We start from the raw sequence: 27,875 nt of genomic DNA, 5'->3' as shown, positions 1-27,875 counted from the left end.
AGGGCTTAAGACTCTGCCTGCTAAGGCAGTGGACACGGGTTTGATCCCCAGCCGGGGAAGACACCCCTGCCACTGGGCCGCGGAGCCCAGGAGCCACAGCTAGGAGCGTCTGGAGCCTGCGCTGTGCGGTGAGAGAAGCCGCCTCAGTGAGAAGCCTTTGCTCGCGGCTGGAGAGGAGCTCGCACTCACCGCAGCAGGGAAAGCCCACAGGCAGAAATGAGACCCAGTGCAGCCCAAATAAAAATAAATAAAAACACTTTTAAGGAAAAGAATAAGAGTAAACAAAGAGGGGCTTCCGGGCGGTCCAGTGGTTCAGACTCTGAGCCTCCAGTGCAGGGGCCCCAGTTCAGTCACTGGTGCGAGCTCCCCCATGCTGTGTGGCCTGGCCAAAAAGGAAAAGGGAGAGACGGCAGCCCACTCCAGCACTCCTGCCTGGAAAATCCCATGGACGGAGGAGCCTGGTAGGCTCCAGTCCATGGGGTCGCAAAGAGTCGGACACGACTGAGCGACTTCACTTCACTTCAAGAGAGACAGAAGCGCTTTTAGTATATCTAAAACTCTTCCATAACGTAGTCTCCCAGGAAGTCACGCCTTCATCTGACGACTGAGAAACTGGAGGGAAAAGGAAACTGCAGATATAATTGTTTACTAACTACATTTGTTATCCGAAACAAATGGAAAAAAAATTACCTGAAAGCACTGTTCACCTCCATGCTCCTTTGGGATTGCCACCTTCCTCCGCCCGCTCTTCAGCAGTGCTCCGCGGCCCGTGCCTCCGCGCCTGGCAGTGGTGGCGGTAGGAGTGGGCTGATGGGAGGTGTTGATGGCAGGGGAGGCCCCTGACTTGCTCACAGACCCCCTCGTGTGGAATGTCGGCTGGTCATCTGGAACCTCAGTCAGAACTAACTCTGATTCTGAAGGACTATGAAGCAATAAGGGCACAGAGTGTGCTAAGCAGCAAACCTGTCTTTGAAATTTCTGAAAGAAGGATCAGTCACTGAACATACCGCCTTATGCCTGCATGATCAGATCCAAAAAATGAAAGGAGTGCCTATCAATTCGTGTCCGTTAATTGACTGTCAATTAAGTCGTGTTCCCACTCAGGGGAAAGGTATCTCGGGCCATCTCTCCAGGACATGCCTTCCTCCCTGTCCTGGAGAGCCTGTCTGCTCCATCCTGCTGCTGCAAATCTTCGCTTGAAAGTTATACCCCGCCCCCCCTTCTTCTGGACTTGTTTCCTGAGGCCACTTCTTCCTGGCCAATACCTTTAGCTCTCAGGCTCTTTGAAGCTGCCCTCCCTGCAATGGAAGCAGAGAGTCTTAACCACTGGATCACCAGGAAAGTCCTGTTTCCTAGATTCTTAATCCACAGCTGTATTCCACTTTCTCACCCTGGGCTGGATTAGAACTGGAGTCCAAGAGTAGCTTGTTTGCATATTGAAGATTGGACAAGCCTGGCTACGTACTTGACATCACTACAGGCACATACCCTAGTCAACCCGAAGTTACACATCCGAAATGGAGCTCACTACCTTTCCTCTGGGTGTCCCAGGTGGTCTGGGGGAGAGGGCGGGATGATTTGGGAAAATGGCATTGAAACATGTGTAATATCATATAAGAAACGAATTGCCAGTCTAAGTTTGATGCAGGATACAGGATGCTTGGGGCTGGTGCACTGGGATGACCCAGAGGGATGGTACAGGGAGGGAGGTGGGAGGGGGGTTCAGGATTGGGAACACGTGTACACCCATGGCGGATTTATGTTGATAAATGGCAAAACCAATACAGTATTGTTAAGTAAAATAAAGTAAAATAAAATAAATAAATAAAACAAGGGAAAAAAAAAAAGAATCCACCTGCCATTTCAGGAGATGCAAGAAACTTGGGTTCAATCCCTGGGTTGGGAATATCCCCTGGAGGAGGGTGTGGCGACCCACTCCAGAATCCTTGCCTGGAGAATCCCATGGACAGAGGAGCCTGGCGGGCTGCAGGCCACGGGGTCGCAAAGAGCCAGCCACCGCTGAGCTCTCACACACTTTGCTCCAGAGTCGCCTTCCACCGGTAACTCGCTGAGCTGGAGACAATGTTGGCCTGGGTCCCTTTCCCTGCAGTTCCAGATTAGGGCTGGCTGAGAAGGGAGCCCGGGGCACCACCCCTGCGCACCATCATGGCTCAGCGACGAGACCGCAGGCGCAGAGGCGCCTGGCAGCGTCCCCCTTGTCCGGCGCTCTCAGCGCTGCTGAGTCCGCAGCTGCTCCTGCCTCTGGAGCCCTGAAGGCAGACGCTCCCTGCAGACTCGCCTGCCAGCGTCCCCGCTCCGCAGCTGGGCCTTCTCGGCTCCTCAGGCTGTCAGGGCCGCCCCTGTCCTCTCCGTCCCCGAGGTCCGCGTGCCAGGCTCCTTCCACAAACGGCGGGAGGTCAGATTTCAGCAGTAAAGTCTTCACTCGGTCACTCGTGGGCTTCAGCGTTACTGACTGGACCCGAGCTGACACGGGCGCCACCATCTCATCTGTCCTCCCCTTCGGGCCGAGATCACACCCCCGACTCCCCACGGGGCCCCTCCCCGCCGCGATCACCCCTCTCGGCACCAAAACACTCGGCCTGCAGGACCCCCCTGGGCGGGGACTGCTCTTCCCCTCAGCGCGACCCCCTCGGAGCACGCAGAGCTGACCCTGCTGCCTGAGCCTGGTGACGGATGTGCCCTTGTTCTTGGGATAAAATCCTTCAAGCTCCACCTCTGTTCAATTCAGTTCAGTTCAGTCACTCAGTCGTGTCCAACTCTTTGCGACCCCATGGACTGCAGCACGCCAGGCCTCCCTGTCCATCACCAACTCCCAGAGTTCACTCAAACTCATGTCCATTGAGTCAGTGAGAACATCCAACCATCTCATCCTCTGCCGTCCCTTTCTGCCTTCAATCTTTCCCAGCATCAGGGGCTTTTCAAGTGAGTCCGCTCTTCCCCATCAGGTGGCCAAAGTACTGGAGTTTCAGCTTCAGCATCTGTCCTTCCAATGAACATCCAGGATTGATCTCCTTTAGGATGGACTGATTGGATCTCCTTGCAGTTCAAGGGACCCTCAAGAGTCTTCTCCAACACCGAAGTTCAAAAGCATCAATTCTTCAGCGCTCAGCTTTCTTTATAGTCCAACTCTCACATCCATACATGACCACTGGAAAAACCATAGCCTTGACTAGACAGACTTGCTTCCGGTAACTCGTCTAGCTTCCTCGGCATCACTGCCGCCCTCAACCCCCTCCTTAACTCTTTCCCAGTTTGGTAAGAAATGGTATTTGGTTATTTTAATCTGAATTTCTTGCTGTTCAATTAGGTTGCTTTAAGCTTTTTTTTTTTTTGGATGTGGACGTTTTTAAGTCTTTATCCCATTTGTTCCAATACTGTTTCTGTCTCGGTTTTTTGGCTGCAAGGCACGTGGGATTTTAGCTCCCTGGCCAGGGATAGAACCTGTGCCCCCTGCACTGGAAGGAGAAATCTTAACCCCTGGACCACCAGGGAAGTCCCTTCAATTGTTTTGGGGGGGGGATTTTTTTTTTTAATTTGTTTTCAGCTGGGCCTTCAGTTGCTCTTTAACCCGCACCACGTGTGCAGGCCTGCTGCACACTCACTCCCAGCAGCCACGTCGCCCCAGGCCACGTCTAGGTGGGAAGGTTTCTGGGGCGGCGCCTTCAAGTAAGTCCTGACTCCCCTGGGCCCCAGCCCCTGGGCGGGGTCGGGTATCTCTCCATATCTCCACATGCAGCCCTCAAGCCTGCTGGTGATTAGGGTTGTAAGAAAACCTCCTTACAAAAGTGACTCAAGAGCAGCTTATTTCCAGAGGCAAAACTAGAGAAAACATATTCCTGAAATACTCTGCAAGGGAAAAGATGGGTCTACATCCACGTGGATTCTTAGTAGCGGCTTTTCTTCTGAAGTATATTTGCTGTCTGTTAGTTCTGTTTGTGTTGTTCACTGAGTCCAAGATCACTGCAGACGGTGACTGCAGCCATGAAATTAAAAGACGCTTACTCCTTGGAAGGAAAGCTATGACCAACCTAGATAGCATATTCAAAAGCAGAGACATGACTTTGCCAACAAAGGTCCATGTACTCAAGGCTATGTTTTTCCAGTGCTCATGTATGGATGTGAGAGTTGGACTGTGAAGAAGGCTGAGCGCCGAAGAATTGATGCTTTTGAACTGTGGTGTTGGAGAAGACTCTTGAGAGTCCCTTGAACTGCAAGGAGATCCAACCAGTCCATCCTAAAGGATATCAGTCCTGGTGTTCATTGGAAAGACTGATGTTGAAGCTGAAACTCCAATACTTCAGCCACCTGATGCAAAGAGCTGACTCATTCGAAAAGCCCCTGATGCTGGGAAAGATTGAAGGCAGGAGTTGAAGGTGACGACAGAGGATGAGATGGTTGGATGGCATCACCGACTCGATGGACATGGGTTTGGGTAAACTCCGGGAGTTGAGGATGGACAGGGAGGCCTGGCGTGCTGTGGTTCATGGGGTTGCAAAGAGTCAGACACGACTGAGTGACTGAACTGAACTGAAGTCCTGTCCAGCTCTTTGCAACCCCATGAACTGCAGCACACCAGGCTTCCCTGTTCTTCACTGTCTCCTGGAGTTTGCTCAAACTCATGTCCATTGTGTCTAATAATCAACTGGTTATTTTGTGTTATTTCTTTTATTGAAAAATAAAACCATGTACTTCTTTTTATAAGATACAGAAGTTGTAAAGGAAAAACAGAGGTCTCTCTTTCCCCAAAGTTACTACTGCCAAAAATTAGATGTGACTTGTTCCAGGCTGGGTTCTATGTATTTTCATATATGTGTACCTAAAAACATAGACACGCTCTATTTTGAAATTTAGGTTTAATTTGTGTAGAGTCAGTTGCAGAAATTCTAAAGGTACAGCCTGCTGAACTGTGTAGGAATGCGCTTGTAGACGCCATGAGGTCTTGCTTTGTATATTTTAAAAAATAAGGTTGCAACACGATCATAGTATTAAACTAAAAATGTTTGCTGTCACTAGTGGGCAGTGATGATATTCTAGCTCAGTACCTATCAATCTTCCCCATTTCTTTTCTCTTGTGTGTGTGGAAGCAACAGTCAGAGCACAGAGCCCTAATCACTGGACCATCAAGGAATTCCCTCCACGGGAGAACACAGCCCATGGGATTCTCCCGGGCAGAGCACTGGAGTGGGTGGCCTTTCCCTCCTCCAGGGATCCCCCACCCCCCGGGGACTGAACCCAGGTCTCCCACATTGCGGGCGATTCTTCATCCGCTGAGCCACAAGGGAAGCCCCCTTCTTTTTAACGTGTGTTATATTCCACATCAAATATAAAGATGCTACCTGGGTTATTTAACCATTTACCTCTAACGAGAGAAGTGGCTATTTCTGTTTTGCTCGGTGTAATCACATCACAATGAACGTGAGCACGCGCGGTTAGGTCTCTTTCGTGGGTGCTGGTGCTGGCTGGCTGTGCAGCCGCGGAAAGTCGACACACGGAGCGGAAGGGGCAAGGGCTCGAGGGCGGTAGGCAGGCCCCAGCTTGCTGCTGGCTGGCTGGTCTCGGAGGTCCTCTTGCTATTCCGGATCCCAGTTTTGTCGGCGGTGAAACAGGTACTTCTCGGCACCTTGCTGACCGATGAGAAATGAGCGCTATCTGCCCAGCACTGGGCGCCGCACCGCACGGACGCTCGCCGCGCGCCTGCCACCATCGTGATGCCGACCCGGGGCTGCTCCGCGCTCCCCGCGCTCCCCCGCACGTGCGCGGCCGCGGAAGCCGCTCCCGGGGACCGCTGCCGCAGGTTTCTTTCTGTTCACTTCCGGCCCTCCTGTGCTCGCTTTCACTCATCAGCTCCATGTCAGCTTTACCTGCACACCCATGTAGATGTGTACACACGTACGTACACAGACACACACGTTTAAAAAGCAACTTAAAGGAGAGAGTAGACTCCGCGCTCCCAACGCAACGGCCGGGTGCGATCCCTGGTCAGGGAACCAGATCCCACGTGCTGCAACCAAGGCCCAGCACAGCCAGATCAATGAGCAGATATTCTAAAGGCAGAGAACACGAGGCAGAGCAATTCAGAATCTGAAGCTTTAATATTCCTGGGACGATCACGTGTCTTCTAAAATGACATCTACTATTTACCCAAATATAGACAAAAACATGAGGTAACAGTACAGAATTACATGATTAATGCAAAAAAACTAATTTGAAAAAATTTGTATAAAAAACTATAAAAAATAAAAGAACATGAAAGGAAACATGAATAAAGGCAGAGACTCATCCATGTTTTGGACTGGAAAACAATATGATATAGATATCACCATAAAAGGGGGGAATGTATGTACAACATGTATAACTGACAAAGTATATAAATTCAGATGAACGCACAACTGTACTCATCTCACACTCTAGCAAAATAATGCTCAAAATTCTCCAAGCCAGGCTTCAACAGTACGTGAATCAAAAACTTCCAGATGTTCAAGCTGGATTTAGAAAGGCAGAGGAACCAGAGATCAAATTGATGACATCCATTGGATCATAGAAAAAGCAAGAAAGTTCCAGAAAAAAACATCTACTTCTGCTTTATTGACTACACCAAATAAAAAGAAATGCAAAAAAGCAAAATGGCTGCTGAGAGGCCTTACAAATAGCTGTGAAATGAAGAGACGTGAAAAGCAAAGGAGAAAAGGAAAAATATACCCATGTGAATGCAGAGTTCCAAAGAATAGCAAGGAGAGATAAGAAAACCTTCCTCAGCGATCAATACAAAGAAACAGAGGAAAACAACAGAATGGGAAAGACTAGAGATCTCTTCAAGAAAATTAGAAATTAAAAGGGAACATTTCATGCAAAGATGGGCTCAATAAAGGACAGAAATGGTAGGGACCTAACAGAAGCAGAAAATATTAAGACGAGGTGGCAAGAATACACAAAAGAACTGTATAAAAGAGATCTTCACGACCCAGATAATCACGAAGGTGTGATCACTCACCTAGAGCCAGACATCCTGTAATTCGAAGTCAAGTGGGCCTTAGGAAGCATCACTACGAACAAAGCTAGTGGAGGTAATGGCATTTCAGTTGAACTATTTCAAATCCTAAAAGATGATGCTGTGAAAGTGCTGCACTCAATATGCCAGCAAATTGGGAAAACTCAGCAGTGGCCACAGGACTGGAAAAGGTCAGTTTTCATTCCACTCCCAAAGAGAGGCAATGCCGAAGAATGCTCAAACTACTACACAATTGCACTCATCTCACACACTAGTAAAGTAATGCTCAAAATTCTCCAAGCCAGGCTTCAGCAATATGTGAACCGTGAACTCCCTGATGTTCAAGCTGGTTTTAGAAAAGGCAGAGGAACCAGAGATCAAATTGCCAACATCCACTGGATCATCAAAAAAGCAAGAGAGTTCCAGAAAAAAACATGTATTTCTGCTTTATTGACTATGCCAAAGCCTTTGACTGTGTGGATCACAATAAACTGTGGAAAATTCTGAAAGAGGTGGGACTACCAGACCACCTGACCTGCCTCTTGAGAAATCTGTATGCAGGTCAGGAAGCAACAGTTAGAACTGGACATGGAACAACAGACTGGTTCCAAATAGGAAAAGGAGTACGTCAAGGCTGTATATTGTCACCCTGCTTATTTAACTTCTATGCAGGGTACATCATGAGAAACGCTGGGCTAGAAGAAGCACAAGCTAGAATCAAGATTGCTGGGAGAAATATTAATAACCTCAGATATGCAGATGACACCACCCTTATGGCAGAAAGTGAAGAGGAACTAAGAAGCCTCTTGATGAAAGTGAAAGAGGAGAGTGAAAAAGTTGGCTTAAAACTCAACATTCAGAAAATGAAGATCTTGGCATCTGGTCCCATCACTTCATGGGAAATAGATGGGGAAACAACAGAAGCAGTGACAGCCTTTGTTTTCTTGGGCTCCACAATCACTGCAGATGGTGACTGCAGACATGAAATTAAAAGACGCTTGCTACTTGGAAGAAAAGCTATGACCAACCTAGACAGCATGTTAAAGAGCAGACATTAATTTGTCAACAAAGGTCCTTCTAGTCAAAGCTATGATTTTTCCACTAGTCATGTATGGATGTGAGAGTTGGACTGTAAAGAAAGCTGAGCGCTGAAGAATTGATGCTTTTGAACTGTGGTGTTGGAGAAGACTCTTGAAAGTCCCTTGGACTTCAAGGAGATCCAACCAGTCCATCCTAAAAGAGATCAGTCCTGAATATTCATTGGAAGGACTGATGCTGAAGCCGAAACTGCAATACTTGGCCACCTGATTTGAAGAACTGACTCATGGAAAAGATCCTGATGCTGGGAAAGATTGAAGGCAGGAGGAGAAAAGGACGACGGAGGATGAGATGGTTGGATGGCATCAAGGACTTAATGGATATGAGTTTGAGTAAACCCTGGGAGTTGGTGATGGACAGGGAAGCCTCGAGTGCTGCAGTCCATGGGGTCACAAATAGACTCGACTGAGTGACTGAACTGAAGTGATAAACTCAGAATATGTATCAATATAAACAGTATGAACGCTGTGCTCTGGAGTCTGGGAGCTGCAACTACTGAGCCTAAGCACCTGTGCTCTGCATCCCGAGAAGCCATTGCGATGAGAAGCCCAGACACATCGGCGAGGAGCAGCCCCGCTCACTGCGCTCACTGCAACTAGAGATGCCTCGGAAAGCAGCAAAGACACAGTGCTGCCAAAATAAATAAGTGAATTAGTAAAATTAAGTAGTTAATTAAAAAAACGACTCAGATACTACACAACACAGTAAGCTTTAAACTGGGCTTTGTCAATCATCACGTATAATACAATACTTGCTCATCAGCTGTAACAAAGGCCTGCGCTAACGGCAGATAAGTCTCGAGCGAGAGTGATGGGCGTGTGGGAAGCCTCTGTGCTTTCTGCTCAGTTTTCCTGTAGCCCTGAAACTGCTTTAAAAATAAAGGTAATTTAAAACATATATGTCTGTGTATGTGTAGGTAGAAATGTTGTAGGAAAATGTCTTTCTGGCAGTATATCCGATAGTTTAATTTTCCCAAGGCATGTCTAAATAAACAGTAAAGTGAAAAGTGAAAGTGAAGGCGCTCAGTCCTGTCCGACTCTCTGAGACCCCGTGGACTGTAGCCCGCCAGGCTCCCTCGTCCACGGGATTTTCCAGGCCAGAACACTGGAGTGGGTTGCCATTTCCTTCTCCAGGGGATCTTCCCGACCCAGTGGTCGAACCCAGGTCTCCTGCATTGTAGGCAGACGCTTTACCGTCTGAGCCACCAGGGAAGTAAAAATAAACAGTAAAGGTTGTAGGAAATTAAAAGACCGACAATCTGGGAGGAAAGAGGAGGATTCCTCAGTCTTTGCTGTCTGCAGCAAGTACTCCCTTTATACACTGAGCACCCGCGGGAGTGGGGGCTGGAGAGAGAGGCCAGGATGGTTCTCCGCGTGTGAGGCGCTGGGGGTCGCGGGGGAGAGTCACACAGACGTTTAGCGGACAATAACCGAGCCGGGGCTTCCTTCTCTCCGTCTTTTTGTCTTTTTCCTGTGGGCTCTCTGCTCCCAGGCCAGAGATCGAAGCTGCGCCGACTGCACGGTGCAGAGTCCCGGCCCGCGGGCCTCCGGGGAAGCCGCTGCGGGCGCAGGTTTCCGAGCAGGCCGCGCACCCTCGTCCCCGCCCCGCAGCCCTGCGGCAGGCACCGGGCGCCGCTCTCACGCGCGCGGACTCGGACCTCTGCGCCCGACTGGCCTCGCCCAGGGAGTGGCAGAGCTGACCTCCAGGTCAGGAGTGTTAGCCAGACACGTGGGTGGCTTGTCCACAGCGCCAGGGAGGCAGGGTCAGCATCGGTTCGTTCTGGAAGAAGAGGACGCGAGGGATTCGCTCTGGGGGTCAGTCCGGGCCTCTTCGTGGTGAGTCCTGTGCCCCCTTTTCCTCCTCCCTGCCTTTCTCCCCCAGCGGAGGGAAGTCTCTGCGCGTCCCTCGCCCTCCCGAGGGCTGGCCAGCGACGCCCGGCTCAGTGGACAGGTGGCCGGAGGAGGGAACGCCGAGCCGGCCCGCCCCCGCCTCCGGCTCAGGTTCCCGGACGCAGAGCCAGGCCGCGGCCGGGCCCCTGTGGGCCTGAGAGCAGCCGTCCTCCAGGAGCGGCCTCTGGGCATCGCAGCTCCGGGCGCAGCCTGCCAGTGTGCGAGGCCTTCTGGGCCCCAGGCAGGGAGAACGTAGTGTGCAGCTTGCTGACAGTTTCCATAAAAGCCCAGTATTTCCTGAATAGCAGAAACACTCAGAGAGAACGCGCAGAGCGAGAGGGCAGAGCCGCTCAGCGCCCCTCGCCCGCGGGCGGCCCAGCTCTCCACGTCCGGGAGGGAAGGAGGGGAGAACAGGGCACAGGTCGCCCTCGTGAAAAGCCAAGCTTCTTCTGGTTGGTTTGGGTTTTAAGTTTATTTCCCAATCACATCACTCCTCTACTTGAACCCTCCCAGGACGCAGCCCCTGCTCTCAGGATAAAGGTCAGAAGCCCCCATGTGGGAGATGAAGGGCCTGGAAAGCTTCAGCCTCCCTCCTCGCCCGGCCCTCCTTTTCTTTTATTTTTAATTAACAAACAAACAAACAGGTGTTGGTTTTTTTTTTTTTTTTTTTTTTTTTTGCTGCATCACACACAGCTTGTGGGATCTTAGTTCCCTGACCACAGGTGGAAGCCCGGCAGTTGGCAGTGAAGCCCCAAGTGCTAACACTGGACTGCCAGGGAATTCCCTGAGGTCCCTGTCTTTAGTTTTTATTATTGTTTTTAAAGAAACAAATGCTTTCATCGCACATCTATACAATCTGCATAGTTGTAGCAACTGTTCACCCCTTCTACAATTCCCTCAGTAAAAAGTGATCATCAGGGGATGTTTCTCTATTGACACACACACATACGCAGTATTTTTTCTTATTTTACAAATCCATATCCCTTATTTTTTAAAAGCAGAAAAAGGCGTACTGCCCCTTTCTTGAAAGTCCCTTAAACACGGCCACACTCTGCACACTTCAGGACTATTCATGCATTTCCCTCCACTTTGAATGACTCTCCCTCCTTGTCACTCAGTTAATCCTAACTCATTCTTAGCTTCTTAGCCAAAGCATCACTTCCACAAGCTGAACTTGAGCGCCAGCAGAAGACCGTTTCTGATGCCTCACACGATTCCACTGACCTTGTCGGAGGCGTTCACGACTCCTGGCACTTTCCCTTTATTTGAGTTTCTACGGATGCATTTGTGTGATGATTTAATTAATGTCTGTCTCTCCAGTCCTGCCTGCCTGCCATTTTAACCAGAGCCAGTGCATAGACTTAGAATAAGCAGAGGCGCCTGGCCTGAGGGGGGAGTTCCACAAGCATGTAGTAGATAATAAAGAAATAAGCGCATGTGAAGCCAGTGTTCAAGCACTTCAATGTTCATGGTTTTGCTTGTTTGGGGCCAGGAGCATGGCTTTCGGGATCTCAGTTCCCGGACCAGGAATTGAACCCGAGCCCCAGGCAGCAAAAAGTGCAGAGTCCTAACCACCGGACCACCAGGGAATCCCCTATAGATAATTAGCTTTGAATAAAGGGAGTAAGAAAGACCCTGATCCTCTTCCCTGTTCCTCAGCTCCTAGTCTGACGAGCCCGGCCCCAGATGCTGAGCCACGGCAGAGCTAAGAGAAAGGAGCGTGTGAGGGTCTTTTCGATTCTGTTGGGAACCTGAGCGCCGGGCACTTACCCTCTGCAGCTGTGCCGTCTGCTGTGGCAGCCACCAGCCAGGTATGCTCTTTAAACTTAACTAGTAACAGCAAGTTAACACTTCAGTTCCTCAGTGTCACTGGCCATGTTTTACACGCTCAGTGGCCACACCTGGTCAACAGCTACCAGGTTGGACCGTGCTAACATAGAACATTTTCATTGTCACAGAAAGTTACACTGACTAGTGCTACCTCGGGTGAAAACCAGCCTCTTCTGCACAGGAACGAGGGGTGGGGCGGAGGCTGCCGTGGTTACTGTTACTGTGTTCCACGTGAGGCCAGGTGCCACCGCTGAAGAGTCTCCACCTATAGACGGGACTCCTAAGTGCTTCCGTTTGGGTTTGTATAGCATTAAATTTGTTATAACACATGTTTAGGCCCTTAGTCAGCCCTCAGGAAATAGTAGCCACTATTAGGGAACAGTCCTACACTGTTGTTGGGAGTGTAAACTGGTGCAGCCTCTATGGAGAACAATATGAAGGCTCTTTGAAAAATTAAAAATAGAAATACCATACGACTGGGCAATCCCACTCCTAATCCCAGCTCCATATCCAGCTGCTGCTGCTGCTGCTGCTAAGTCGCTTCAGTCGTGTCCGACTCTGTGCGACCCCATAGACGGCAGCCCACCAGGCTCCTCCGTCCATGGGATTTTCCAGGCGAGAGCACTGGAGTGGGCATATATCCAGAGGAAAGCATAATCCCCCCAAATACATGCTACCCCAATGTTCACTGCAGCACTGCTTATCAGAGCCAGGACATGGAAGTGACCTAATGCTCACTGATAGAGAAATGAATAAAGACGTGGCGCACATACATACTGGAACATTACTCAGCCACAAAAAGAATGAAATAACGCCATCTGCAGCATGGATGGACCCAGAGACTGTCATCCCGAGTGAAGTAAGTCAGACAAGGAAAGACAAATATATGATATCACTTATATCTGGAATCTTAAAAAAGGGTACAAAGGAACTTATTGACAAACCAGAAGTAAAGTCACAGATGGAGAAAATGAACTTATAGTTCCCGAGGGGTTAGGGGGATGAGGGATAAACTTGGAGATTGAGACTGACATATAAACACGACTATGTCTTATACTGTCTATAATAATATAAACGCTCCTGTACATGATGCACAGAGGATAACCAACAGGAAGCTACTGCATAGCGCGTGGGGACTCCACTCAATGTCCTGCAATAACCTATATGGGAAGAGTCTTAGAAAGAGTGGGCATATGTGACTGTGTAACTGATTCACTCTGCTGTACGCCTGCAACTTGCACGACATTGTAAATCAACTATACTCTGATCAAAATTAAAAGCAAAGCGGTAGCCACCATCGTCATCATCTGAAAGTACAGTGATTAAGAACAAGAGGGAGGCTGGTCTCCGTTCCGTGCCCCCTCTGAACGCCCAGGTCCTCATCCCTGGGCTGCGGATACTGTAGTGGCTTGCACATCCAGGTAAGGAGCAGATGGGACACTTGGCGGAAATGGGCTAACGCAGTGCCTGTCGTGTGCCAAGTGTACCTGAACTGTTGGTTGAAAGCGAAAGTGGAAGTTGCTCAGTTGTGTCCGACTCTTTGTGACCCACGGACTGTCCATGGGATTCCCAGGCCGCAGTACTGGAGTGGGAAGCGGGCCCCTCCTCCAGGGGATCTTCCCAGCCCAGGGATTAAACCCAGGTGTCGCACACTGCAGGCGGATTCTTTACCCCCTGAGCCAGCAGGGAAGCCCCGGACTGTTCGTTTTTCTTCCTTTATTATTGTGGAGTGCTACAACAAATTTGATTTTCTCATACATCAACTCAGAAATTGGATTCCAGCTGTGAAAACATTCCACGTGTGTGCCTAAAGCCGTGAGGATGTGGCTGGCAGGGCTAACTTCCTGAAGCTTTCATTCGGTTTGCTGAGGACTCACAGCCCAACTTGTAAATCCAATGGTTAGTAAGAATCAGTTAGATTCCTTTCATCAGACCCGTATCTCTGGGATGCCCAAGACGGCTCACCAGGCTAGGGAGCGCCCGACTTATGCTGTAGGTCAGAATTCTGCAAAGAGAACTGGTCATCTCTAACAATTGAGCTTTTAATTAAGCCATAGCGAGACTCCTCTAAGGTCTCCTGTCAATTCTGCTGGCTCTGTTTTCTTCCAAATTTTAGGCTTGTTTCCATAAGGCAACCAAGTTCCAAATAGGATACGTGAGAGTGAGAAAAAAAGAGGGAAGGAAAGGATGTTTAATCTGATGTCAAGTTTAAAAAGAGGGAGGGAAAGGTGTGGGTGGCAGCAAGGGAGCCCTAATATCTCTTGAATACCCACCATTTGCCAGACAATGTTCTGAGTACTTTTTCTTGTGGACTTTCTTTTTTCTTATTTTTTTTTAATTCAAATGAATACTTAACCATATGGTCAAAATGTAATTATATTTAAAGTCTATAAAATTTAAATGCATGTTTATAGTAAAAAGGTAAATTACATGAATATAAATTTTTTTTAATTAAAACTATTTTTTACATTAAAAAAATGCTATTTTTCTTCTACCATAGGCAAAGTGACCTTTCAAAACTAAAAAACAAAGTGAAGTCATAATCACTGTCAGATTTTTAGTCAAAGATACTAAAATAAGCTGTTTTATTAGCTTTATAGAAAATTCAATGATGTCTTCTTAAATAATTTTATAAAATTGTTCACATTCTTTGCACTCAAAAGTTCATCTATTAATGAAAAAGAAAATCTACTTCATGCTTCCCAGATGTAAGATTTAGATGTACAAGCACATACATTTTAGGGTAACATGAATTCTTTACCGTTACGAAATGTCCAGGCAGTGTGTGGCATTAGCGAATGCGGGTCTCCTGGAAGAGAAGCTTCAGAACCGCGAACTGAAGACAAAGGGAAGCCGGAAGCGGCGCCCGGTGCTCTGGGAAACAGCACTTTGTTACGCAAGAGTCTTCCGCATTCCTGCTCAGGAGGAGGATTTGACAAGTTAATTACTTTGTCTTTTCTCTTACCTAAGCATTCCTGCCACTCAAAACTTTCCTGAATTCCAAAACGATGCCTCTTTCGGATGCAAAACTTCTCCGTATTCTGATGCGGGCGACTTCTGTTTCCAGGCTCCAGGACGAGAGATGCGGGGAACAGCGTCTCAAGCGCGGGCTTGCTGCTGCGGGCAGAAGGTGCGCGCTCGGCTCCCTCGGAACTGCACCGTCTGGAGTTCACACCAAGTGACAAATGAAAGTGAAGCGAAGTTGCTCAGTCGTGTCCGACTCTGCGACCCCACGGACTGTAGCCTACCAGGCTCCTCTGTCCGTGGGATTTTCCAGGCAATAGTCCTGGAGTGGATTGCCATTTCCTTCTCCAGCGGATCTTCCCGACCCGGGGATGGAATCCAGGTCTCCCGCATTGTAGACAGACGCTTTACCGTCTGAGCCACCAGGGAAGTCCGACAAATGACAAGATGGGTGTTAACGACTCTGATTCTCTGAGCTGTGGATCCCAGAATAAGGCTCCTCTTGCCTGAGGCTAAGGGTGATCCTGCTTTAAAAAGGAATTAAGCAGCACGCAATCTTTCATAGGGGTGTGAAGACTATTCTTAAAAGGCAATACTACAGTGAACTCTCAGTGAAGACTGAGCTAGAAGGCCGTGCAATAAGGCCCTCGTTTTGCTCCGAACATCTCACACGATGGTTTAGAAATAAAATTCAAAGAGAAAGTTTAGTATGATGACGACCGTGATCAGAGCCACCTCACACTATACTCAGTAACTTATTGAGGCGCAAAAAAGATGGACGTGTGAAAGGTAAGGTCGGCAAAGCTCACAGAGTGTGTAGCAGAGCACCTTTACAAACAGGGCCAGGCAAGGAGGTTTTAAATGGGGCACACAGAAGCAAAGAACCTAGAACACCGACAGATTACATCTTGAAAGGGAAGCTCCCGACCATTAAAGGACACGATTAAGCGTCAAAGGGAAGTCACAGACCAAGAGGAGAGACTTACAACGTGTATGTCCATCAGAGAGCTTCCCCGGGGGCTCAGTGGCAAAGAACTGGCCTGCCAAAGCAGGAGACAGAGAGACGCAGGTTCGACCCCTGGGCGGGGAAGGTCGTCTGGAGAAGGAAATGGGAGCCCACTTCAGTGTTCTTGCCCAGGAAATCTCATGGACAGAGAAGCCTGGTGGGCAAAGTCCGATGGGGTCACCAAAGAGTCAGACACGACTCATCGACTAAACAACAACATAGCCTTTGAAGGATTCAAACCTAGGCTGCACATTGGAAAAAAAAAGCAAAGTTGCTCGGTCGTGTCCGGCTCTTGTGACCCCACGGACTGTAGCCTACCAGGCCCCTCCGTCCATGGGATTTCCCAGGCAAGAATACTGGAGTGGGGTGCCATTTTCTTCTCCAAAGGACCTTCCCAACCCAGGGATTGAACCCAGGTCTCCCGCACTGCAGGCAGACGCTTTATCGTCTGAGCCACTAAAAGTCCACCACAAATAATAAAAAAGACAAACTGATTTTAAAATGGGTAAAAGACTAGAGCAGACATTTATTTGACCACAGAGGATATCCTAAATGCCAGTTCACGAATGACAGTGTGCTCAGTGCTATTACACACGGTGGAAACGCTAATGAAATCACAAGAAAGCAGAGCCAGCCCAGCAGTGACAGTTAAACAGACTGACGGCACCAAGGCCCAGTGAGGAGGGCGGATAAGTTGGTACAGTCGTTTTGGGAACTGGCAGGACCTCTTAAAGTCTGACGTGCGCTTTCCCTATGAGCTAGCAACTAACTGCTCGCCTAGGTCCCCACCCTGGAGAAATGAGCTTACTCTGTTAGGGGAAACACCGACTGAAACCTCCCACCCTGGCCAGGCACCACCGTGACCATCTGCATGAGTCACTTTACAACAGGAGGTCCTGGTAAGGAACACGGAACTCACGAGTCACTACCAACCGAAAGAATCGGGAAGGGGCAAAAGAGAGGACTCGCCAGTCCGCGTGTCCTTCCAGAACCCTCCTTGCTGGAATCCACGCTGGCTGAGCGGTGAGGGCGCCCCCAGAAGGGACCCTGGGTCAGAACGATCGGCCACAGACGACCCGAAACGAATCCCCTCGCCATACACCTGGGACCCCGAGCCGCGCGCAGAGCCGTCCTCCCGGGGCCGCTGACCCCGCGGCTCTCGCCCGGGGCCCCTGCCCAGTGACGCGTCCTGCTTTGTCAGCACGTGTCTCCTCGGAAAACTCATTTCTGAGCTTAGAGGAGAGCCCGCTTTCCGGGTCTCCCTTCCTGCAACAATATGACTACAAACAGACATTATAAAAATAGTCTTAGAAATTTTATTCGTAGTAATAAAAAAATATATTGGAACTGTTCACCAATAAAAGAAGGAATAAACACGTGGTACAGTCATGTAATGGAAGACTAGACAACAATAACAAGTAATATATGGGCACACGGAACAACGTAACAGACACATAATATTAGTTTATTCCAGAAAATGCCTGACAACGAGAGCCCATGCCCTCTGGTTGTGTTTATATGAAGATCAAAACCTACAAAACTAATCGATGATGATGAAGCCAGAATAAAGATTGCCTTAGGGTCCTGACTAGAAGAGAGCAAAAAGAAGTCTCCTTGGGTATCAGGAAAATTCTTTGTATCAATCTGGAGAGGCCAAGTAAATGCATTTATGAAAATTCAATAAGCTGGACAATTAATGTCAGTGTGCTTACCCTAGTGTTCATAGGAGCAATATTTTCAATTATTTGCCAAGATATGGAAGCAGCCTAAATGTCCACTGACAAATGAGTGGATGAAGAAGAAGTGGTCGTGTCCGACTCTGTGCGACCCCATAGACGGCAGCCCACCAGGCTCCCCCATCCCTGGGACTCTCCAGGCAAGAACACTGGAGCGGGTTGCCATTTCCTTCTCCAGTGCATGAAAGAGAAAAGTGAAAGGGAAGTCGCTTAGTTGTGTCTGACTCTTAGCGACCCCATGGACTGCAGCCTTCCAGCCTCCTCCATCCATGGGATTTTCCAGACTAGAGTACACTCTGGAGTGGGGTGCCATTGCCTTCTCTGATATGTAAATATATATATATACATAAACACAAAATGAGCTATTAACTATAAAGAAAGAATGAAGCAATGCCATTTGCCGCATCATGGCAGGACCTAGAGGTTATCACACTAAGTGACGTCTATCATCTGTTTCTGTTTTGTAAATAAACTCATTTGCATCAGGTTTTCAGATTCTGCATATGTGATGTCTGTTAGTTGTTCAGTTGTGTCTGACTCTTTGAGATCCCAAGGACTCTAGCCTGCCAGTTTCCTCTATCCATGGAATTTTCCAGGCAAGAATACTGGAGTGGGTGCCATTCTCTTCTCCAGGGGATCTTCCCGACCCAGGAATCGAACCCAGGTCTCCTGCATCACAGGCAGATTCTTTACCATCTGGCAACTAGGGAAGCCTACCATCCCTGGGGTTCTCCAGGCAAGAGCACTGGGGTGGTCTGCCATTTCCTTCTCCAGACGTATGTGTTACCATATGATATTTGTCTTTCTCTGTCCAAGAATATGTATGTATTTATAAAATGAAGGATCACTCATTAAAATAAAAGAATGAAAAAAATGCCATTTGCAGCAACACGGATGGAAATGTCTCACCGCCTCTAGACTTGAGGCCTTCCTTCACTAGAAGACAGAGAGACCTGTAAACAACAGGTTCAGCAAGAAAAGAAAAGGCAAATCCAGACTGAAGGCATATCGTGCAAGAAACAGGGAGCATGGGCTTTGTTAAAATATGTTGGCATACCGGGGAAGGATAGAGGGAAGAGATAACTAGGGAGTTTGAGATGGATGTGTACACACTGCTGTATTTGAAATGGACCAATAAGGACCTACTGTACATACAGCAGAGGGAACTCTGCTCGATGTTCTCTGGCAGCCTGGGGGGGGGGGTGGCTTTCAGGGCAGAAGGGATGCGTGCGTATGTACGGCTGAGTCTCTCTGCTGTCCACCTGATGCTACCACAGCATTGTTAATCAGCTATACCTCAATACAAAAGAAAAAGTTTTTAAACAGTTGGCATAAATTGTTAAATATGTTAATTAACTTTGTCCTGCATGTTATGGACTGAACTGTGGGCCCCCCTCAAAAAAACTTTATATGGTAAAGTCCTAAACCCTAGTACCCTCGATGAGATTATCCTCTGAGACGGGATCTTTTAAGAGACAAGCCTAAATGAGGTCACTGGGCTGGGCCTTCAGCCACCATGGCTGGATCCTTACAGGAAGAGGAGATTAGGACCCGGACACACAGCTGGAAGAGCATGAGAGGACACAGGCAGAACACACCGGCTAGGCACCATGGAGGGGCCTCAGGAGAAACCAGCCCTGTTGGAACCTTGATCTTGGACTTCCGGCTTCAGCACTGTGAGGAGACAGGCCTGCGGGCTGAGCCACCAGTTGGAGGCACTTGGTTACAGCAGCCCTAGCAAGCAAATGTGTCCGACTCTTTGCAACCCCATGGACTGCAGCACACCAGGCTCCTCTATCCTTCACTGTCTCCCAGAGCTTGTTCAAACTCATGTCCATTGAGTCGGCAATTCCATCCAACCATCTCATCCTCCGTCGCCCCCTTCTCCTTCTGTCTTCAGTCTTCCCAGCATCAGGGGCTTTTCTGATGAGTCAGTTCTTCACATCAAGTGGCCAAAGTACTGGAGCTTCAGCTTCACCATCAGTCCTTCCAGTGAATATTAAGGACTGATTTCCTTTAGGATTGACTGGTTTGATCTCGCAGTCCACGGGACTCTCAAGAGTCTTCTCCAACACCACAGTTCAAAAGCATCAATTCTTCGGCACTCAGCCTTCTTTATAGTCCAAATCTCGCATCCATACATGACTACTGGAAAAACCATAGCCTTGATGAGACGGACCTTTGTTGGCAAAGTGATGTCTCTGCTTTTTAATATGCTGTCTAGGTTTGTCATAGCTATTCTTCAAAGGAGCAAGTGTCTTTTAATTTTGTAGCTAAAGTCACCGTCCACATTGGTTTTGGAGCCCAAGAAAATGAAATCTGACACTGTTTCCTCATTTTCCCCATCTATTTGCCCTGAAGTGATAAGACCAGATGCCACGATCTTAGTATTTTGAATGTTGATTTTTAAGCCAGCTTTCTCACTCTCCTCTTTCATCTTCATCAAGAGGCTTTTTAGTTCCTCTTCACTTTCTGCCATTAAAGTGGTGTCATCTGCATATCTGAGGTTGCTGATATTTCTCCTGGAAATCTTGATTCCAGCTTGTGATTCATCTGCCCCGGCATTTCTCATGATGTACTCTGCATAGAAGTTAGATAAGCAGAGTGACAACACACAGCCTTGACACACTGCTTTCCCAATTTGGACCCGGTCTGTTGTTCCCTGTTCGGTTCTACCTGCTGCTTCTTGTCCTGCACACAGAGTTTTCAGGGGGCAGGTCAGGTGGTCTGGTGCTCGCATCTCAGTAAGAATACTCCACAGCTTGTTGTGGTCCACACGGTGAAATGTTTTAGCATAGTCAATGAAGCATAAGTAGATGTTATTTTGGAATTCCCTTACCTTTTTTATGATCCAGTAGATGTTGGCAATTTGATCTCTGGTTCCTCTGCCTTTTCTAAATCCAGTTTCAACCTCTGGAAGTTAAAGGTTCACATATTGATGAACCTGGCTTGAAGGATTTTGAGCATAATTTTGCAGGCATGCGAAATGAGTGCAATTGTATGGTAATTTGAACATTCTTTGGCATTGCCTTTCTTTGAGATTGGAACGAAAACTGACCTTTTCTAGTCCTGTGGCCACTGCTGAGTTTTCCCAATTTGCTGGCATATTGAGTGCCGCACTTTAACAGCATTATCTTCTAAGATCTGAAATAGCTCAGCTGGAATTTCATCACCTCCACTAGCCTTGCTTGTAGTGAAGTTCCCTAAGTCCCACTTGACTTCACACTCCAGGATATCTGGCTCATGGTCGTTTGGGTCCTTAAGAGCTTTTTTGTACAGTTCCGTGTATTCTTGCCACCTTTTCTTTTCTTAATCTGTTCTGCTTCTGTTAGGTCCTTCCTGTTTTTGTCCTTTATTGTACCTATCTTTGTATGACATGTTCCCTTGGTACCTCCAATTTTCTTAAAGAGATCTCTAGTCTTGGCATTGGTCACTTAAGGAGGCTTTCTTATCTCTCCTTGCTATTTTCTGGAAGTCTGCATTTCGTTAGGCATAGCCTTCCCTTTCTCCTTTGTCTTTCGATTCTCTCTTTTTCTTTTCTCTTCTTTTGCTTTGAAGAACACAATGAAGCGGGGCAAAGCCTGACAGAGTTTTGCCAAGAGAACACGCTGGTCATAGCAAACACCCTCTTCCAACCACATAAGAGACAATGCTACATGTGAACATCACCAGATGGTCAGTACCAAAATCAGATTGCTTATATTCTTAGTAGCCAAAGATGAAGAAACTCTATACAGTCAGCGAAAACAAGACCTGGAGTTGACTGTGGCTCAGGTCATCAGCTTCTTATTGCAAAATTCAGGCTCAAATTAAGGAAAGTAGGGAAAACCACTAAGCCATTCATGTATGACCTAAATCAAATCCCTCATGATTATACAGTGGAGGTGAGCAATAGATTCAAGGGACTAGATCTGGCAGACAGACTGCCTGAAGAACTATGGATGGAGGTTCGTAACATTGTACAGGAGGTGATGACTAAAACCATCCCAAAGAAAAAGAAATACAAGCAAACAAATATATTGTGGTAAAGTGAAAAGTTGCTTTTTGTCATAGAAAATGTGGACCGAGTATTCTAGACAAGAAGAAAGACGTGACTGGTGGCCAGGAGTGAAAACGTGCGGACGTCCTGCTTAGTTCCTTCCCAGAACACTATTGGCAGAGCTGAGTGCTTCTGCTAGAGACTGACCCTCAAAGCCTCAAGTACCTGGATCTAGGCCTGCAGAGTGAAGGTGCATCTAACCGTTGTCTACAGGCTTCATTCCGTAAATGCTAAAACACATGAAGGAGAAGGACGCGGCCTTCCTTAGAGTGTTTACCTCTGGGGAGGCGGGCGCTTGGGGAATGAGATGAAAGCAGCGAGGAAGGAGGACGTCTTTATTTTTCTCTTCTCGGCCGTGCAGCTTGGGGGACCTTCTCTTGGAGCAGGGGCTGGGTCCAGGCCCCCTGCAGTGGAAGCGCAGAGTCTTAACCACTGGCCCGCCACCGAGGCCCATGATTTCTTAAACTAATAATACACATCTCTCTGGCAAATGAACACATTAAGAAAATGTGGTTGGTGAACACGCAGATATTCAATCACTCCCCATGTTTTTCTATAACAACGTGCGCAGCTTTGTGCTTTGGGGGGATCATGTTACCAGCCTCACGTAGTTTTTGTTTTTTTTTCTTCAGCCAAAGTGCTTGCTTCTTTTATAAATTTTGAAACACTCCCCTCTGGATTTTGATTTTAGCCCCAGAGGGTCAGCCAGCCAGGACTTAAGATTATGGAACTGAAGACACAGACTTTCCCTTGATATGCTAAGTCACTTCAGTTGTTTCCGACTGTGCGACCCCATGGACTGCAGCCCATCAGGCTCCCCCGTCCCTGGGATTCTCCAGGCAAGAACACTGGAGTGGGCGCCATCGCCTTCGCCGATAAGGTCCCTTGATAGGGAGACCCTAAACTGGGAAGCCGGTCCTGATACAAGCTCTTTCTTAATGGACGTGAGAGCTGGGCTGTGAGGAAGGCTGAGCGCCGAGGAATTGACGCTTCTGAACTGTGGTGTTGGAGAAGACTCTTGAGAGTCCCTTGGACTGCAAGGAGATCCAACCAGTCCATCCTAAAGGAGTCCTGGGTATCCTTTGGAAGGACTGATGCTGAAGCTGAAACTCCAATACTTTGGCCACCTCATGGGAAGAGTTGACTCATTGGAAAAGACTCTGATGCTGGGAGGGATTGGGGGCAGGAGGAGGAGACGACCGAGGATGAGATGGCTGGATGGCAACACGGACTCGATGGACGTGAGTCTGAGTGAACTCCGGGAGTTGGTGATGGACAGGGAGGCCTGGCGCGCTGCAGTTCATGGGATCGCAAAGAGTCGGACACGACTGGGCGACTGAACTGAGCTGAAACTGGGAAACCTGTCCTGATACAATCTTTTTCTTAATCTGTGAAGTTATGTGTATGAACATTTTTATAGAGTTTGAGAATCAGACTCCCTCTTACAATGCTCTGGCACTAACATTAGTAAAATTCATGATATTCAGACTTTTTACAGAAAATGTAGGTCACAGCAAAGTTTAGTTCTTTGGAAATTTGATTTTGTCATATAATGTTGAAGTTGCTCAAAGAGATAAATATTCACATATTGCTTTAGATAAGCAGTCAGTCATTTAGCTGGAGTTCAGAAAAAGGAAACTTTATTTCTTTTACTTACTTGCCCTTTATTGTACATGATAGGTAGGTTGGTAAAACAGGCGTATGTATTAGTAATTATAAACAAAAAAACCAAAAGGGAAAAACTCTCTCTCTTTTCAAAGGCCATGCTCAGCCAAACACAGAAAATCCCATGGATGGCAGAACCTGGTAGGCTGCAGTCCATAGGGTTGCTAAGAGTTGGACACAGCTGAATGACTTCCCCAACATTAGATATGAAAATTTCTATTAAGAACACATAAAAAAATGAATAAAACTTAGCACTAATGGTATTTAGGGCATAGTTAAGGCTCACACTGGAAATCATGATTTAATTGCAAAAATGCTTGAGAACCAAGGAAGGAGATTTTACGTCTCCCCATCCTAGGACTCATTTGGTGATTATTTTTCAATGATTTTTCCTTGGATAAATTTTATTTTATTATATATGTGCTCAGTCGTGTCCGACTCTTTGTGACCCCATGGACTGTAGCCTGCCAGGCTCCTCTGTTCATGGAATTTTCCAGGCAAGAATACTGGTGTGAGTTGCCATTTCCTTCTCTTTCTTCTTTATTTTATTGGTTATTAAAATAAAAGTCCAGTGATCACAGTCACTTTCTCCAGCGGGAAGCTGGCCCAAGGATCTCCACGCTAAGGCCTCTGCCTGCCCGGTCTTCATCTTACACTCTTGTTGAGCCTCTGTCTCCAGAGCAGGTGGCTGTGCTGGCAGGGACGATTCCAGTCACCGGGCACCTGCTCTGCGACCTGGTGCAGACCCAGCCCTTGGAGAGGAGACGCGCGCTTGGTGGGAACAGCATTGACCCGCTTGTGGCCTTCAGGGTTGGTGTTTTACAGAAGCTGAGTAGGAAGAAGTATGGCCCAAAGGTACTAGATGTTGGAGCAGCGACTGATGGTCCCGAACCTGCCTTTCTTGGATGGAAAGGTGTCTCCAGCCAAAGGATCCTGGATGAACAGGGGCCAGCCGCGCTGTTTGGGGGAGGGTGTCAGGCCAGACAGAAAATGCAAAGGCCCTGAGGCAGAAAAAGCTTTTGGACCTAAACCACTCATTTGGGAGAAGGGCCCAGAGAGGTGGCCCTCACCAATCCGGTTATGGGTTTGAGAGTGTATTTGCGATGTTATGAGAAGCTATGGGGGGGTTTCAAGCAGGGGGTTGTGGGATCAGGCTTGCATTTACAGTTTGAAAGCTCAGCTGTGAAGAGGGGATTGTGGTAGAACAGGGGCAAAAGCAGACAGACCAGAAGGGAAGTTGCCAGTGGCCTGGGCAATAGGTGATAGCCATGGAGACAGAGTGGGGAAGGAAATGCCAGCCCGCTCCAGCGTCCTTGCTGGAGAGCCCACGGGCAGAGAGGCGTGGCGGGCGCCAGTCCGAGGGGCCACAGAAGAGGCAGACACAACCTGGCGACGAAACAACAGCAGCGGCGACGAAACAACAGCAGCGTGGAGGCGGAGGTGAACAGACTGGAGGCTGAGTTTACAGGAAAAGGAAAACGGGGAGAAGATGGCATGTGGCAGAAACCAGTGCAATACTGCCAGGCAATTATCCCTTGATTAAAGACAAATCTTTTTTTTTTTTTAATGAGAAAAAGAAGCTTTACTCTCGAAGGAGTCCAGTGAACAGCCGCTCCATTTAGAAGCTGGCTGCAATGGCTGCAAATTTTCTAGGTCTTTGTTTTGCTTTTGTGTTTTTAAATGCACTGATTGGACACAGACAGAATTGTGCTTGTATGCCAGCATGAGTTTGTTTTGCTTTTGGCCATGCGTCGAGGCATGTGCAATCTTGGTTCCTCCTCCTGGGATGGAACCTGTGCCCCTGCAGTGGCAGCATGGAGTCTTCACCACTGGACAGTCAGGGAAGCTGCAGTGTGAGTTTGGTTTTACCAGATGGTATTATCCTGTACAGGGTTCATTCAGCAATATTTCTGGACATTTACCAACCCTATTACCCTTGTGTGAGAAGGAAATGGCACTCGTGCCTGGAAAATTCCATGGATGGAGGAGCCTGGTGGGCTACAGTCCATGGGGTTGCAAAGAGTCGGACAGACATGAGTGACTTCACTTCACTTTCACCTACCTGTCCTTGTGTAAAGGTCACTGGGGACAGCTGCATACTATTCTACAGTATTTATAAGCCAGAAGTAATTTCTAGACGGTGACCTGCTCCCTCAAATCCTTTTTTCCAAGCCTTTTCTTTCCTAACTGTGGTTTTCTTCCTTCAGCCAGTCGTGTCAGACTAAATAAAGAGGTAAACTGAGGCAAGCTGGAACTACCAGAAAGTGAGATTACTTGGGAATGGAAGGGGAATTGCAGTTTGAGGAACTGCAGATCTCAGGAGGCCGCGGGCGAGCCAGTTGGCGGAGGGGCTGTAGAGGGCGGGGGAGCGGGGCGCGGTCGAGCGGGGTCATCAGCTCCAGGACCGCCGAGACTCTGGCTGTTACTGGTCAGGAAGCGAGAGGGCCGTCAGCAGGACCAGCCTTTCGGGCGAATCCCTGGCTCAGTTCTTAAGTCCAACGTTTCTTTCTTTTCAGGGCCCCGGGGCGTGAGATTTACGTTCTAGATCGACGTCCTTTCACAGCTGTGGATTCTTTCTAATTGAAAACCTTGCCTTTTAGTTTCTTGGTGCTGTCTTCATTAAAGGATGGCACCCGGGTGCTTCCTAAATGCTCACAGCGCCTGATTATGTAGACGCAGCAAGCCTCCTGGATCCTGTGCCCTTGAACTGTACCGGCCTGGTGCTTACAACACATTTGGAAGCAGGCCTTGACACTGTGGGCCTTCAGCCTAAGGCAGAATGTCATCTGGGCGCTCTGAGCGGGGAAATAATGAAAAATACTGTTCAGTGGATGTCACAAGCGATTCACCACTCGGACAGTGATGGTTTTCAGGGTAGGCCGAAATGAGGTTATTTTCTTCTGCTCCAAAACATCCTGGAAATAGCCTGCCTCCTGAATTCTGGGGACAGCTCGGGAGGGAGAGTTGATGGGCAAAGTTAATATTGATGCTGGGTTTCCCGCCACTATTTTATGATGAAAATTTCAAACGTACAGAGATTTAAAAATTGCAGTGAACACTCATATACCTACTGTCTAGATTCTACATTCACTCAACTGGTTTGATCTTATATAACTATCTGATCTGCTTGTGCATTCACAGATGGATCAATCCACCTTTTTTTTAAATGATTCTTAAAGCACACGGTATATATCAGGACACTGTGTCCCTAAACTTTCAGCAGGAGAACCACCAACTAGACTTTAATATTTACGATTTTTGATTTCTTTAAAAAATATTTATAATTTTTTAAATATATGAAGGATATTTTTATCCAGTGAAATGCACAGATCTCAAGGGGACCATCAGTTTGACAAATGCCGCCACGTGGAACCTAAGCTCCTTGCAATATCTGCTGACATCATGATGTTGGACTTTGCTCATGGGATCGCAGCCTTTAAGACATCCTGCTGAGACTGTCCTGATGGAACTAAAGTCTACCATTTCAGACCCGCTGGGGCTCAAGTTGGGAGGGGCCCTTTCCTTTTGTGCTGTCTAATGTCCCTGGATTTACAAACTTAGAAAAAATAGAGTTCATTTTTATATATCACTCTGTATTAAAAGTAGAAAGAACACAGAGAACCTAGAAAAAGTCTAGAGAAAATTAACTGGAAAAAAACGGGATGGGAGAGGGAATAATTCCAGGGAAAAGCACATTCCTGCAAGCATTCTGGCTGGAGTTGGGCAAGAGCTATAAAGTATGCAAAGAATTTGATAACACGCACATTAATGGCCCCTATTATGTAAAAATTATGACCGTTACAAAAGCAGGACATTTGTGGAGGGTCTTGAAATATAGCACTGGGCTTTCAAAAGCTGCTTCGGAAAGGCCGACCAAAAGTGCACAACCTTCAAATGAAGAAAACTGAAACGTATTCTCTGAATTACTAACCACCACTCTCCTTGTCATCAGCCATGGGAACGGTAGTCTGCGACAGTCTCAACAAAGTTGAAAACGCTGAGTTGAGCTTTTTTTTTTTTTTAAGTTTGAGGCCAGAATGAACACATTCTTTTGGATGCTGCCTAATTGTTTTCATGTTTAATATGCATGCTGGTGATATCAGTTTTGAAAACTGTGAAACATTACGGGAAAGAAGGATATAGAAAGGAGTACGGTTCTAACCCCCACCTGCAGAGATGAGCCCGAGCAGCCACCTTCTCCCCCCTGCGTTTAGTTTTCATACGGCGTTTCTTGGACGACCGTTCTTTCCACAACCAGCCCTTTCGAAAAAAATGTCAGAAAATATCGATTAACCGTCTTTCCCTTTCTCTGCCGGATGGGATCCAGAGATCGCTTATAGGCTGGAAGCGTTCTGGATTAAAAGAGAGACCTTGGAAGGCAAAGGAACTGCAAAGAGACACGCAAAACATCACGCCTTTATTTTGGTGAATTAGCAACAAAGAAAAGGATTAGCGTGGACGGGTACTTTTCAAAAATGTTTTTTTCCCTCGGGCTCCCGCTAGGGTGGAGGAAGTTGCCCGGCTCCGAGGGAGGGCGGACTGGAGTAGAGAGAGGCGCGTCTCTCCGCCTGCGCCCCCGCGGGGACGGCTTGGAGGGGGGGCGGCCGGCAGGTGCCCGGGTCCCCCTCCCTTTCCACCC

The 27,875-nt window shown here is 47.9% G+C and overlaps 1 protein-coding gene across 1 annotated transcript in view; it reads left to right on the top strand.

Annotated features, from left to right (window-relative positions):
* The first annotated feature begins 5,729 nt into the window (after positions 1–5,729).
* The window catches only part of KAT2B (lysine acetyltransferase 2B), a 116,984-nt gene continuing 94,838 nt past the window's right edge, over positions 5,730–27,875 (top strand). Inside the window, exons 1-5 of the mRNA XM_040235472.1 lie at positions 5,730–5,815; positions 9,599–9,770; positions 9,989–10,214; positions 14,894–14,956; positions 23,916–24,091. Of these exons, the coding sequence (XP_040091406.1) occupies positions 5,730–5,815; positions 9,599–9,770; positions 9,989–10,214; positions 14,894–14,956; positions 23,916–24,091 (723 nt within the window). The remainder of the gene's footprint in view (positions 5,816–9,598; positions 9,771–9,988; positions 10,215–14,893; positions 14,957–23,915; positions 24,092–27,875) is intronic.

The sequence above is a fragment of the Oryx dammah genome, unplaced genomic scaffold, assembly GCF_014754425.2.
Source record: "Oryx dammah isolate SB20612 unplaced genomic scaffold, SCBI_Odam_1.1 HiC_scaffold_2, whole genome shotgun sequence".
In the NCBI taxonomy this organism is placed as follows: Eukaryota; Metazoa; Chordata; class Mammalia; order Artiodactyla; family Bovidae; genus Oryx; species Oryx dammah.
The sequence above is the reverse complement of the archived record's forward strand: the minus strand, read 5'-3'. Positions and strand labels throughout refer to the sequence as shown.